The sequence below is a fragment of the Aedes albopictus genome, chromosome 3 (genome assembly GCF_035046485.1).
Source record: "Aedes albopictus strain Foshan chromosome 3, AalbF5, whole genome shotgun sequence".
NCBI lineage: Eukaryota > Metazoa > Arthropoda > Insecta > Diptera > Culicidae > Aedes > Aedes albopictus.
In genome coordinates this window covers 208,941,754-208,957,725 of record NC_085138.1, presented here as the reverse complement: position 1 = coordinate 208,957,725, position 15,972 = coordinate 208,941,754, and the positions used below count along the sequence as shown (strand labels likewise).

The 15,972-nt window shown below is 40.9% G+C and overlaps 1 protein-coding gene across 1 annotated transcript in view; it reads left to right on the top strand.

The window, feature by feature from the left end:
* Positions 1-12,291: 12,291 nt before the first annotated feature.
* Positions 12,292-15,972, top strand: part of LOC134291248 (paired mesoderm homeobox protein 1-like) — a 187,153-nt gene continuing 183,472 nt past the window's right edge. Inside the window, exon 1 of the mRNA XM_062858750.1 lies at positions 12,292-12,782. Coding sequence (XP_062714734.1) covers positions 12,425-12,782 — 358 coding nt within the window. The 5' untranslated portion in view covers positions 12,292-12,424. The remainder of the gene's footprint in view (positions 12,783-15,972) is intronic.

Below are 15,972 nucleotides of genomic sequence, written 5' to 3'. Positions count from 1 at the left end.
CGCACCTCCTTGGTGAACAGACACTCGGATCGTACCTCCTCAATCTAGCTGAAGTCAGAAGGACAACAGTGCCCAGGCTGCACTACCAGCTAAGCACACAACTCTTAGCTGGCGGTCTTTGTCATCGCTTGACCCGTGGAAGCATGAGGTAGGAACTTGTGAGGACCAGAGCTATATTGGACGCTCTCCTTATCGACTCACCGTTTTACAGCCCAACAAATTTCCAGTATAAAACGCTTTGTGATGAAAATAATTTTCGGCTGCGCCGCTATTTTTAACCTACGGCTCAAATTCATTGTATATGTTTAAGAAATGTTAGTGTCAAATAAAAAAGGTATTATTGAACATCGAAAACCCCTCCCAGAGCAAATTTCTGGCTACGCCACTGATTCCCACATGTGAGAAAGGAGGAGAATATGCTTCCAGTCTTGCAACTGGTAGATCAGCCATGGCTGGAGGCCTGGGCAATGCGCTTCTATTTTTACATGTTTGACAGTCCTTGCGAACCTTGCTGCACATTCTGCGAAGTCTTGAAATCACAAACCGTTGGCGTAGTTCATTAACTACTGTTTCACTATTACAGTGGTGGTATTTCTCGTGTTCATACTTTACCACAAGTTGTGTGACGTAATGCTCTCTGCGCAGAATAATCGGACTTGATGCATGCGGCCCAATGTATTTTTTTTTCCTTCTAAACCATAGGGGGATAATCTGCTCAACAGACACCCTAACAGAAGGTTAGGGTAGTGTCGGTCTGACAGGCCGTCTTCTACAACAAAAGTAAAATCCAGGACTACTCTCTCCTCGTACCCACTAAACCATTCCTATGGTCGCCAAACCCTACGTCTCTCCGGAACCACCAAGAAGGTATTGCTTCAGAGAGGGGCTAGTGCACATCGCACCCACAAGGTTAGCTGCGTAGCCTGCAGCAACGAACATCGATGACTTGCTTTGGAGAGTCCATCACGGTAGCATGCTGGCGCTTAGCCAGTTTCCCGAGTGGTCCTCGCCACTCCCTTTGTCCTCGGAAGGCGGGCAGGGTCAACCCCGCCCGCGCCCTACTGCTGAGCGGACATCAAGAACTGATGCCCACGTGCAACCCGATCTGACCTGCCCGTAAGGAAGGGTATCACTACCCTTCAGGCCCTATCAGATGCACCCGTAGGTTGCAGACAGCAGGATCTCACCTATCCCGACCCTTGCCGGGGACCCCCTTCCAACCGCGGGCTCGGATCCAACCCAGTAGACCGACGCCACGACAGCACCACTACCGGGACTTCCTCTCCGCGGCCACTTAATCGTTGTAAGGGTCGATCTCGACCGCAGGGCACCGGTATGACCTACGAAGCCGACTTCGAACCCCTGGGCCACCTCTTGTACTGCATCTGGACTAGCCATTCTCCGAGTCCACGCGCCACCTCCTCTGTAGCTCCCAGACGATGTGGGTAATAGCCGTTGAAACGGCGTTCCAGCCAAACTCATCCCTACACATCCTCTGGACCAAGTTGTCCGGAGTTGTGTCCTCCCCGCATGTGGCAAGCATGCGGTCACGCATTGTGCGAAAACGCGGGCACACGAACAAAACGTGTTCCGCCGTTTCCTCTAAACCATTGCACACTGGGCATTCGGGAGAATCCGCATGCCCGAAACGGTGTAGATACTGTCGGAAGCAACCATGACCTGTAAGGACCTGTGTCAGGTGGAATGTGACTTCCCCATGGCGCCTATTAATCCAACTATCTACCCTCGGTATCAACCTATAGGTCCACCTTCCTTTGGTGGAACTGTCCCACGCGCGCTGCCATTTGACCATAGATGCCATCCTGACAGTCCTGCGTATGCCTCTTGTGACGCGCATTTCGAAGCACTCCATGTCCTCACTGATAAGAATGCTGATAGGCACCATACCAGTAATGACGCAGAGAGCGTCGTGTGACACGGTACGGTACGCGCTCGCAACCCTCAGGCACATAAGCCTGTAAGTACTTTCCAGCTTCTGTCGGTAGCATTTAGTACTTAGCGCGGTGCCCCACGCCGGGCCGCCATACCTTAGTATGGATGTAGCAACACTAGCCAGAAGCTTGCGCTTACTGGCGTACACCGCAGAGCTATTGGACATCATCCGGGACAGTGCCGCAATAGCTGTGGAGGCTCTTTTACAGGCATAATCGACGTGGCTACCGAAGGTAAGCTTATCGTCGATCATCACGCCCAAGTGTTTGACAGAGCGCTTCGACAGGATAGTACAGTCTCCTACACTGATCTCCGTCTGCTGCTCCGACTTCAGGTTGTTAACAACCGTCACCTCTGTCTTGTGGTGAGCCAGCTCCAGTTTCCTGGACCGCATCCACGCCTCCACAACCTTGATCGAGTGGTTGGTAGTCAACTTTACCTCCTCGATCGTTTCACCGTAGACTTCGAGCGTAATGTCGTCGGCAAATCCGACAATCACCACTCCCACTGGATACTCTAACCTCAACACCTCGTCGTACATGACATTCCATAACACCGGACCCAGGATGGAACCTTGCGGGACTCCTGAGGTTATGTGAAAGCACTTCCGACCCACCTCCGTGTCGTAGACTAGTACACGATTCTGAAAGTAACTTCCGAGAATCTTGTACAGGTACTCCGGTATCCCCAGACGCAAGAGCGCATCGGCAATAGCAGACCAGCTGGCGCTATTAAACGCATTCCTTACATCCAGAGTCACTACCGCGCAAAAGCGAATTCCCCTCCTCTTAGGCTCGAGTGCTTTCTCGGCGGTTTTTGTAACCGACAAGATAGCGTCTACGGTGGACCTCCCCTTCCGGAAGCCGTACTGGTTACTCGAAAGACCATTTTCGCCCTCGGTGAACCGCAACATTCTATTGAGGATGATCTTTCCGAGCACCTTCCCCGCCGTGTCAATCAAGCATATTGGTCTATATGCCGACGGGTCTCCGGGTGGTTTCCCCGCCTTTGGCAATAGTACCAGGCTCTGCCTCTTCCAAGCTTCTGGGAAAACTCCCTCGTCCAGGCATTTCTGCATAGCAGACCTGAACATCTCGGGAGCCTCTGCAATAGCTACTTTTAAGGCTAGGTTCGGAACTCCGTCCGGACCTGGGGCCTTACCTACGCTAAGGGACTTAGCTATCCCCGCAAGTTCCACATCGGTGACCCTCTCCTCATCGCCAGCCCCAGCCCCCGGCTGTCCTACGAAAGGAGGCCAAGGACTAGGATCATGACGCGGAAAAAGTCCTCCAATGATCCCCTCCAACATCTCTGGAGATTGCTCTGTAGGAGCCATCACACCTCTCGTCTTGGCCATAACGATCCTGTAGGCGTCACCCCACGGGTTCGTATTGGCACTCTGACAGAGACCCTCAAAGCAGGCCTTTTTGCTTGCTCTTATCTCGGTCTTAAGCGCGGCTTTTGCAGCGGAGAACACCACCCGCCGTTCGTTTCGTTCTTCCTCTGATCGTGCTCGCTGCATCCGCCGCCTAGCCCGTAGGCAGGTGCGGCGCAGGTCCGCAATCGCGTCGGTCCACCAGTAAGCCGGTGGCCTCCCATTTCTAGGGTGGACTCGCCTAGGCATGGTCGCATCACACGCACGGCCCAATGTACTTACATGTTCTCGTCCGTCCGCTCATTCTGATGATTCCGTTCTCGTCAACACTTGGCGACATACTGTACAAACTGCTACTTTTTGGCAGTGTATATTCACCGATACTGTCTGAATGCGAGGCCAATTCCAGGATTCGAATTTCATTTACATAATAAGCAAGTTGAGCACGCCGAAAGATGTATCCCTCCGCCGCAAGTAGTTCATCTTGAGTTATTGCACCCGTCAACCTTGCTAGCCCCTTTTGTTTTCTTCGGATATTAGTTGGAAAACGTTGAATAAAAACGATGCGCCGCACAAGTCGCCACGGAAAAGTCCTCAAAGTTGACCACGTTCTCTACTACGGAGTGATGGTTCATCGTCCGTTGAAGTTCCTGTTCAGTCACGTATGGATCAGATGGCTTCCCAGGCCACTCCTGAATTGGCTTCCACAAGAAATCAGGTCCACAGAACCAGCGACTGGAAGGTGCGAGGTCTGGCGCTTTTTGCCACTTGGTACCCTCATCCGCTACATTTTCACGTGATCTCAGCCAGTTCCACTCTGAAACGTCGGTTGTTTCTAATATCTCACCAACGCGAAATCCAACAAATTTAGTAATTCTACGATGATCCGATGCCAATCAAATCAGAACATTCTTAGAATCTTTCCAGAAATACCGTTCCTTGATTTGTAGCTTATGGGTTTCTGCAATACTTCTAGCCAACCGAGCGCCGATGACTGCTGCTTGCAGTTCCAACCGAGGGATGCAAACAAATTTTATCGGAGCCACACGAGTCTTCGAAGTTATTAGGTAGCATTCAATCTTGCCTTTTTCTTCGAATCGAAAGTACGCTACTGCTGCATATCCATCAATACTGGCATCAACGAAAATATGAAGTTGGATCGTGTTGGTGGCGTCCGGTGAGGTCAGCAGTCGGTAACATCTTGGTATAGTAACCAATTCAACCTTTGAAAGTTCCTTCAGCCACCTTCGCCATTTTTCGAACTGCTCATCGCCAATCTGTTGGTCCCACTGAAAACCACTTCGCCATATCTCTTGAAGAAGAATCTTGAGGAACATCAGAAGATTTCCGAGGAATCCCAACGGATCGAACACGGTCATCAGCGTTTTTAATACTTCTCTTTTTGTGGGTACTTTTGTTCCAGACAATAGTTTTTGGTCGTGCTTGATCGATAACCGAAATGTGAACATATCTGAAGCCGTATCCCACCACAACCCTAGTACCTTTTCTGTTGCTAGTCTTGCTTCCACGTTGAGGTTTTTTATCAATGGCAGGGCTATCTTTGAGCGCTTCGGTGACTACAGTTGAGTTTGACATCCAACCCCGTATCTCGAATCCAGCTTGCCCATGAATGAACCGAATCTGTCGGATCAAATCCAGTGCTTCTTCTTCTGTTTCTACGCTGCAGAGTAGATCATCCACATAATGGTCTTCGACGATCACTTCCACGACCTTCGGAAACTGATCTACAAATCGTTGGGCATTTGAGTTTTTTTTACAAATTGCGCGCTACTAGGTGAGCAGGTTGCACCGAAAGTCATGACCTGAACAACGAAGACAGATGGTTCATCCTTACGCAACCCGGTTTTCGAGAAAAACCTCTGACATTGTTGGTCCTATTGATTCATCGCTACTTGGAGAAACATTTCTCGTATTTCGGCGGAAATGCCAACACGCAATACACGGAAACGTTGTAATACAGCAACCAACGAAGCTACTTGATCTGGACCCTTTAAGAGAAATGAATTCAAGGATGACCCGCGTGCTACAGCAGCTGCATCCCATACGATACGGAGCTTTCCTGGCTTATTGGCGTTATAGACTGGAAATATGGGTAGATACCATACTCGAGAATAGGTGGCTCTCTCTTCTGCTTCTGTAAACTCGCGAATGTACCCTTTTTCTACATAATCGCGAAGTTTGGCATCCATAGCGGCTGCAAATTCCGGTTCACGCGTCATACGCCTTTCCAGACATTCATAACGCTTGAGTGCCATTGGCCGACTGTCTGGCAGTGTGAAGTCGTCATATTTCCACAATAAACTAGTTTCGTATTTATTGTCCCTCAGTTTGGTGCTCGTTTGAAGTAATTCCAAAGCTCGATCGTCCGCCTTCGATAGCAATGGCTTTGTAGCTTGTATACCAATGCTATCAAACAAAAAATAGTCTTTCACTACGTTATGGAGTGTTTCACATTCGCAGATGTGGAAACTGTGCTCGACTTTCGCTGCCTTCTTTTCATCCGTAGAACATGGACCATACACCACCCATCCTAGCGGAGTTTCGGCGGCAACTGGCTGATACTTTCCTCCTTCTCTGCAGTCCATGAGTTGCACCAAATGTATGTTGTCCATACCGATTAGTATTCGTGGTCTAACGTTACGGTATGAATCGATCGGTACACCGACCAAATGTTTGTAATGCTCAGTCAAATCAGCAGTGTAGACCGACTGCATCGGAAGTTGCAGACTTTTTACGGTATGAACTTCCTTCATAACACTTCTCGTCTTTGTCTGCCCTTGAACACCGGATATTTCCACAGCGCAGATTATAGAATCTTTTTCGTACCTGTTATGGCCTTCGGTCCAGCTGATACATAACGGATGTGCTGTTCCTGTCATGCGGAGCGCTTCCCATAAACCGTGCTCTATCAATGTACATGAAGATCCTTCATCGATAAAGGCGAATGTTTCGATGGTTACTTCTCGCCCGTATAATATCACCCTCACGTATTTTAGTAACACAGATCCCAGGCAGCAGTAATGTGAGTTGCTGTGCTCAACATTATTCGATGAGCCGACTCCAGTATGCATGATCGTCGTAGGTTGGTTCGAGACCTGTCTTGCCGAACGGTGTCTGGATTCATCATGCAGGAGTGGATGGTGTAGATACGTACATCCATTTTTGTTGCAAACTTTGTTCACTTCGCAGGCAGAAAAGTGCCTATTTGAGCATTTTCGGCATATTTTGTTGAGCTTAATTAGGGTCCAGCGGCTTTGAAGATTCATTCCCAGAAATTCTTTACACTCTGCAATCGAAATACATGGTCCACCACAAACGACACAAGGTTTGCTCTCATGCTCAGGCGATGGATCTGCGTGAGTGTGAACATAGGCTTCTTCTTTATACCGGCGTTTTTCCTGTGAGGAGTGTCTACTGCTCTCTGCCGGTCCGGTGACTTTACTCAATGCCTCAACAAGATTTCCGACCCAACTACTGAAGTCCTTCAGGGTTACTGACTGCATAGTTTGCCGGTGTAGCGCCCAATTCATCTTCATAGCAGCCGGAAGCAGTCCGGTAAACTCGTGCAGCAACGCAACATTATACAGGTATTCCTTCATTTGGCATGCCTCAATGGTTGAACATAAGTTTTGCAATGCGACCCCGAAATCGATGATGCTCCCCATCCTATCTGTTTTCGGAGGCGGCATGGCACGGATACGCTTGATCATTGTCTCGACGATGACCTCAGGATTCCCAAATAGTACTCGTAGTCGGGACATAATGGTTGGCACGTTTTCTGGATGCAGTAATAAACTTTTAACTGCGGCAACCCGAGCAGGAATGAATAACTGACACAAAACTGGAGAATACCATAGTCAGGTATCATACCAAGACAAGGTATTAGTCGGTTATCCAGGTATTGAAAATTACTTATTTTGGTATTTTATAGGTATTGATACAATACCTCAATGAGTTATTGGTTTGGTGTTGAGGACTGCTTGAGGTATTATTCAATTATGGAAAAATCGCTATTTGTATGGGAAAATCGCCGATTATTATTTAGGTATTGCCATACCTGATGTCATTATTCACGCGTTATGCACAGAATACACACCAGTTATTATTTTAGGTATTTTACCTCTTATGCAGTGCTACTTAATACTTCATTCAGGTTGTAGGTATTCGGTTTTCCATACCTGAGTTAGTTATTCTTCAGCTATTTTCTCCTGCTCGGGAACGGCACGGTCATGCAAGCTTCTTTCTAATCTGTCCAACAACTCATCGTTACAGAACGCACACATTCTGGTAGTGCGATTGTAGGCGGCAATAAATCGCGGCTAAGGCTCGGGAACGGGTCAACAGATCGACATGATTCTTTCACTGTTGCATTCCGCCAGGGCTCCGACGTGTTCGTACGAAAAAAAAAAAATAGTAGGAAAAGTGACCGGGAAGGCAAGAAAAACGGGAAAATCAGAAATTCCATTTTGAGGGGCATTTCTTCATGGAACCGGATGTCAAAAAACAGAGTAGGCAGGCAGTACGACGTTTGCCGGGACTTTTCATTACATGCATAATGATAATATATGGAATTTAAATATTTTGAAACAGAGCGATTCCAAGCAACAGCATCAAAATTAAGGAAAATTTTTAATTCATGATTTTCTATTGAACTGAAACTTTGCACAGTTTTTCAGTTCCATCTAAATCGCCATTTTTCGATATCAAATTTTTATTTAGAGCCACGACTAACTTTTCAAAAGGGTGTATGTGAAAATGGTTCAAAAATATTCAAAAATATGCACAGCAAAAACGGATTGTTCGATTGTTATGAATTTTTCAGCAAAGTTAGATAGCTAAATGGTGATTTCTAAGAAAATATACACTGTGAAAAAAAATCTATTTTATCATTGAAAAACATCATTTTTGTCACAAAAACTCAAATATCTCAAAACCCTATCTTTTTACCAACTTGAATTTTTTAGGGAAAACGGTCCATTGTATTAGCAATCTACCATAAAAATTTGGTGATGGTAAACTAATAAACAAAAAAGTTATAACATTTCAAAAATTTCACAATTTTTACATTTAGTAAAAAAAAATTTTCTGTGTAAATTATTTCGGCCGGAAATCGCGATTTGATGCTGATTTTATTGTTCAGCAAAGTTAGATAACTAAATGGCGATTCCTAAGAAAATATACACTGTGAAAAAAATCTTTTTTAACATTAAAAAATATCATTTTTGTCACAAAAACTCAAATATCTCAAAACCCTATCTTTTTACCAACGTAATTTTTTTAGAGAAAACGGTCCATTGTATTAGCAATCTACCATGAAAATAAACAAAAAAGTTATGACAATTCAAACATTTCACAATTTTCACATTTAGTAATAATTTTTTTTAGTGTAAATTATTTCAGCCGGAAATTGAAGTTTGATGCTGATTTTATTGTTAATGGCCTTGCGTGAGTAAAACAAGTTGTTTTTATTATATATTATATATACATATAATATAATATACTATGTACCGTAATGTTCCGATTTTATCACGCCCTCCGCGCATTAGTCGTTTGTTCATTAATTTGCTGTTACATTTGAGGACAAGTGTTTTCCCTCTTCTTCAAGATGAATGTTGAAAGCGTGTTTTGCAACGTTAAAAATATTGAAATGGGTATAGATGTTGAAGAATATTACAGGGCATTTTTGAAAAGGGGCGTAATTAAATTGTTTAAACAGATGTCGCTGATGGCAATTTCTCAGTTGTTGTCGTTTTCGAACTTCCTGCGCCCTGCTTTACCGATGATATACAGATGGCTCGTTTGTCAAATTCTAGACGGCAGGACGTGCAAATGCGTAATTTTGTACACAATGTGGACATTTGGGCATAACCAGTCTCTTTCAGTTTATCTATGGTGCTTTCGGTGAGATTTCGTAACTCTTTTGAACATTTTTTTTCATCAAACGGTCTACAAGAGAGCGTTGAGTTGAAGACCTTTGAGAAAGCGACTGTTCATCTTGTTCGTTAGATTATAATAAACAAAATCACTTATTAATTTTAACTTACTTGTTTGGTGTTGGTGGCTGAAGAAAAAAAATACTATACAATTTTTAATATTCATAGCGGTAGTATTTTTTTGTTTTTTTCGTGAGCATTGTCAGGTATGTATACAGACAAACAAACGTAACACTGGCGAAATTTTCATTGACCACGCCTTCAACGATCATTTTGAATCTTGGTTGTGGCTTTCATAACAAGAAGAGCGCCCATCGTTTTTCTTTGCCTTTGACGTTTCACACTAGCGCCTTCTGATGACGATATTGCACAACGCAGTGTTTCGTGAAACATTTCCACCAGGTGGTGATAGTGTGAACTGGGCGATGAATTTTCACTAAAATTGTTCTAGGCGTTTCGTCTGTTTGTCTGTGGTATGTACCTCTTATGCATTTGTTGTTGTTGAAGTTACTCGCATTCTTCCGATCATAAAGTCTGTTCTCTACACACTTAATTTTGATTACCGAGTTCGGTAATTTTTTGACGAGATTAAAACTGCTGAGCACCGAACTCGTTCAGCAAAAATGCATTGTTTACCTTTTCCATACGATTTTGACAGTTGTTTTACTGAGCCTCAGTAAAATCGATTACCGAAACTACCGAGATCGTACTGCTGTTATAATCTCGTCAAAAAAGTACCGAACAGACAATTCAGAAATAAGTGTGTAAGAGGGATTTTTTTGCGGATAAACTAGACGTATACGCGTATAAAAAAACTTTTATTATACAGCTTTTGTCTTAAAAATAAATTCAATTCCATTTTTCTTATAATCAACAGCTTTTCAACACTATCAAGGGATTTTTTCACCAGTCACGTACAATAAAAAGTATGACAATCTCAATATTTTTGATCACAACACTGGATCGCGTCTAAGTTTCAAATAGATACTATAGTAATTACGAATAATCAAACTAAAGTATCATGAAAACAACTTGTTTAATTCAGGCGGTAGCCTTTACAATAAAATCAGCATCAAAATATAATTCTCGAAATAATTTACACAGAAAAAATTTTTTTTTTGTTACTAAATGTAAAAATTGTGAAATGTTTGAAATGTCATAACTTTTTTGTTTATCAGTTTACCATCACCAAAATTTTATGGTAGATAGCTGATATAATGGGCCATTTCCCCTAAAAAATTGAAGTTGGTAAAAAGATAGGGTTTTGAGATATTTGAGTTTTTGTGACAAATATCATATTTTTTCAAAGTAGAAAAAGAAATTTTTTACAGTGTATATTTTCTAAGGAATCATCATTTAGTTATCTAACTTTGCTGAAAAATTTATAACAATCGAACAATCCGTTTTTGCTGTACAGCTTTTAGAATATTTTAGAACTATTTTCGCATACACCCTTTTGAAAAGTTAGTCGTGAGTGAATATGAAGGTTTAATATCAAAAAATGGCGATTTATATGAAATTGAAAAACTGTGCAAAGTTTCAGATATTTTTGAAATGGTCGCTCAGGATCGACTGACATGACTCCGTGGAATTCCTCAACAGTGTTAATGCACGTTAATAAGTTGAAATATACCAATAGCGTCTTTGGATCCATTGGAATTTTTAAATAATTTGTGCTCAGAAATTTTTTGGTATGACAAAACCAAATTAGCACTTTTTTAGGTCCCACTTGCCCCGGGGTACCTTGAAGGTAGCTTAAATCATATTTGTTGTAATTTTGGATAAATTTGGATATGATAATTAATTTATTATTCAATCATATCCAAGCTAAAATGTTCAAAATATTCAAAGTTTTAATACTTATGGCTCAAACTCGGAGGTTTCTCTTCTTGTGTGATTTGTATCTTAAAGAGCACACGAACTCAAACGTCCAAAAAACTTTTGGAAAAAAGCTCACTCTGAGGAATAGTAACACAAGTTTACAAAATAAAACGAAAATCGTGAACTTCTGTCCACGACCAAAAATTTTTAAGGACAATTTAGCCCTGATTTCGAAACCGACCTTCAAAAAATTTTAAGTAGAACAGTTTTTGAGCTCAATATCGAGTTTTGCAACTTTTCAAAATATGTAATTTACTAAAATCCAAATATATTGCGTTTTGTTTAACCAATTTCAAATCTTTTTCCATAAATTAAAAGCTGAATACAATACCATTCGATCATCTGAATACAGGTTTTGCGTCAGATTGATGAAATTCAAGATATTGGCGAGTTTTAGGGACGATCTTCTTAAATTTTAGCAAAATTCCCAAAATTTGTTGGAGAAATGTATTTTTTTCAATAAGAAAAAAACAACTTAAAAATTCTTTCTCGACGTTTATTTGACATATCATATGTAGGCGAGTTACAGTAAAAATTTCAGCTCAATCGGATCATTGAATGAGAGAATGAGATGTTTGAAGTGAGCGACTTTGCTTAAAAATAGAACAAAAATCGATTTCAAATCATCAACCTTGTATGGAAAGTCGAAAAAATTTCCGCTCTACTGTAATTTTTTTCTTTCGCGTTTTCGAACTCAGGGCATGATTCTACACCAAAAATGATCATCAGCTTACCGAGTTCAAAAATGCTGTAAACTAGTGTAATTGTTTCGAATAAAAACACATACAGAGGAGACCCATTAAGAATCTGCAGAGGAAAATAATAAAGAATAAAAAACATGATTAATGTTATTCCGGATTACGATAATAACTTTCGATTTTTTTTTTATACAATTCAATTACTGCGAATTACTGTAGCAATATTATGACATTCATATCCATATTAATATCAATCCATATGCATCCATATGCATTGCATCGTATGCATCCAGCTTGCTACTTAAAATAAAAGTTATGAATTCATCACGAAAATCACTATAGTTAAGCCACTCCTACAAAAAAGGTGGGCGTTACTTTATTCACCGTTTTAAATTAGGCATTTACTTGACGTCGAGAATTATCGGTCCCCAGTTTTTCTCAACTAATCATGTAGCAAGTATCATATTAATTAAATTGTGAGTGTTTTCATAACTCTTTGGGACGTTATGGCAAATTAGTGGAATATTGGTGTTTGTGTTTGCACGTTTATGTGAGAAATAATAATGGAGAATAATAAAAGCATTGGCAATTTCCCAATTATAAATGATGGCTTACCAAATTCTGCGGTAATGCCAACATTACTCTTTCGTTCAGAAGAAGTTTTTAATGCCAATCATCATGATACTAGTGCTAATGTAAGCTCGTTTGATGAGTTTAAATCCGTTGATCACACTAAAGATGTTACACTCGTTCGGAGCTTCAGTGAAACTGTTTGCTTAAAACAATTGGAAGATAAATGTGTAATAAGCAGCGATACCTGTAGCGATGGTAGTTCTATTCAGCGTGGTAATAACAGTTTTAAACGATTCTCCGTTGACAACTTACTTCAAAATTCGCGTTTTAGAAATTATAAGGATAATGGTAAGTTAAAGACGTCAAAGTCTCGACGGTTTAGGTCGAAGGGTATCCGATTTGCATGAATATTTTCCCAGGTCAAGAACGAAAATGTAATAAAATAAATCTTGTTTGGCTGTTTTTAGGTGAATTCCAAAAGAGTTTTACGATTTTCTAAGACAACCAAAATTTAAAAAATCATGAGTATCAACAGAATAGCTCGTGGAAGCGAAGATTTTTTGGTAAATTCAATAGAAAGTTATTTGAACAGTTCAATAAAAACATGTACACTGAGAAAACAAATTGATAATACATCATATATTTGTTTCAAAATGTTAACTAAGTTAAGTTCCGTTTTTCTGATTTTTTTGTCTTGATTTTAAATTTCTATGAACACTCTTTGCTTCGTTCCTTGGCACCAAAAGAGAATCTCCTACGGTTTTGGAGATATCGAACTCTGTTTTCTCATCGTGGTCTACTGCAAGATTTTTTTGTTGAAACATTTTATTGTTCATTAAACAATACATTATTCCGAAAAAATACATTGGGGCGAAAGTAAAAGCATTTTCGCGGATCAAGGTATCTTCTGATTTATTTCGTGGTGGAAAATATTTGGATTTTTTGCAGAAACCGGTGGCTTTGATAGTTTTTATATGGTTCATATTTTTAAAACCAGTGCTGGGGTATCAGTTCAGGTATTCTTATTGTGAGAAATGATTTCGGCGACTCTATTACGCACTCAAAAGTTTCTGTAGCCATTGCAACACTACTTTGCTGTCGGACCACAAATGAACTTTGGTGAATCTTACCTTATTTAACGAAACCAATCTCGTTATCTTTGAAGTTATGTAAACTCGTCTAAGATGGAGTATTATATCTGGTGTATTGATATCCGTTGGCAAATTACTTAACTGGTTGATATTATCAAAGATACAGCATAAAATATGCAGGGGTGTCCATTATGCCCCGATGGGTGTCCATTTCGCCCCGTACCTTTCCTGCCAGGCCCAAAAAACACACGGTTTTCAATTCATTATTTCTTTACAATAATGGCATTCTACCAGCTGTAAATGATTGAAATACGTAGGAAACAAGTTAAAGTTGTAAGCCAACTGATAATATGTTAAATTTTTGTCTGTTATACAGGCCTAACATACTCATTTGCTTAGGGTGTCCATTATGCCCCTAATACCCCTAGTAAAAAGATTTACCACAGCAGAATTCAGTGAGCGGATATAAACACACGTACCGTATGCCATCTCCGAGGTATCGGAGAAACCTTGCAACTCATAGCCAATACCATGAGGAGACACGATACACTCAGGCGAATAAACTTAAGATTATCATAAGGTCTAACTTATGAAATGGCCTTTAAACAATTCATAACGGCTAGAACGATTTTCATAAGGTCGGTCTATGACGCAGAATCGACTCACAGTTTGGCTTTTATACACATTTAGCAACGTGATATTTTCAAGCATCGATAGCTTGGGTTGGGTTGGGCACGAGCGCAGTGATCTCGACGTTCATGGATCGATTCCAGTCTGCATCATTTTGTGATTTTGCTGCTCTTTTCATAAGTTTTTCTTATGTCACAAGGTCATAATAAGCATGTTCAATTTTCATAAGGTATTCTTATGCCATCCATACTTTACAATTACGACTAAACTTCTTAAGGTATTTTGATGAATTTCGGTAGTTTACTTCGCTGAGTGTATGTTTTGGGATGGGCATTTGTTCCAGACAAGGCCATTCCACAATGGTTTATTTTCCCATTTAGCTCGTAGGATTGAGGAGATAGAGCAATGGTTTCAAATTGATGAGCATGACCAGCATCATCTTTCGAAAATTATAGTAATTAGCAATTACAGGCGCGTTTTCGGTCATCGGGTTACTTATAAAACAACGGTTTTAATTATAGCCGACGTTTCGAGAGTTTATTCACTCATCTTCAGGGCAAACTACAATTTACATACAAAGTTTGAGTAATCAAGTCATTTGTTTCATAAAACATAAAATTACTCACATTAAAGGTTGTTTTGAGATCAAGTGGGTGCATGGACATGGACAATTTGAACGGCTGACAACATTACACTGAAATTGTAATTACACATTTAAATTTGGGACCTAATGGCTTGATTAATTTTAATTAACAAAACTTTGAACGGAGCACAAACTTTCACAGCTTTTACCTAGGCACATCTAAACAGGTTTGAATCAAAATGTCTGTGCGTGGAGACGTCAAAACGATTGCTTGTTGTGTTGTGCATTTCAAGAATCTGACATTTGGCGTAACTTTGTTCAGCAAAATTTTAGCTCATGGATGGTAGAATCACCACACGGTATTTATTTATTTTTATCTGCTTCAATTTTTTGAAATAGGTTGAATTTTCAACTAAGGTCGAACTTTTGCCCCACCTTACACTAAGTGTGGGCCACCCTAATGTCCAGGTACGGCAGCTGATTATTATTTTCCATCTCACACGTAAATTGAATATGTGAGTTGAACCCGTTGATTGCATTTCTCACACATTCAATCTTGTCGATTGGGAGAGCGGTAACCAAATCGTCGACGCAGAGTAATGCGGGGCAAAAGTTCGCACGGGGCAAAAGTTCGCAGTGGGTCTTTTTCTGAGCACAAGTTAAGAACCCAAACAAATCTGTATGGGTTTGACACATAATCAGGTCAGTTACTCGTCAATAAAAAATGGATCGATTTCGTTATGGTTTGGCAGAGTTATGCAAAAAATGTGTTTCGAGGTGTTTTGATAGAACTTTTGGACCTTTTGGAATAAGAATTTGTAGTAACAAGAAGAAGAAAAATCTCATAACCTCTTGACGTTGGAGAATCGTTATTCCATAGTAGTTCGAGAGGTGCACTCGAATAAACAATAAACTACTAGTGCTTACAGAAAGGGACATTGTTAAAACCTCGACAATGGGGCAAAAGTTTGCAGTAGCTGTGGGGCAAAAGTTCGCACTAGATTTCTGAATCTAGTACATCAATATAATTACAGAATCTTTGAAGCAATGAAGATTTCGTATAGAAACTACTATATATGTATAATATGTGTAGTATGCACCTCGAAATCGTTCCGGCAGAGGGTTTGAACTTAGTTTTGTGAGAAGTTCCATTGTAAGGCAAACATTATGTTAACCCATTTAAATCAAGAAATGAAAAATGGCTAAAAACATTTTTAAACATTTTCTTCGCCAT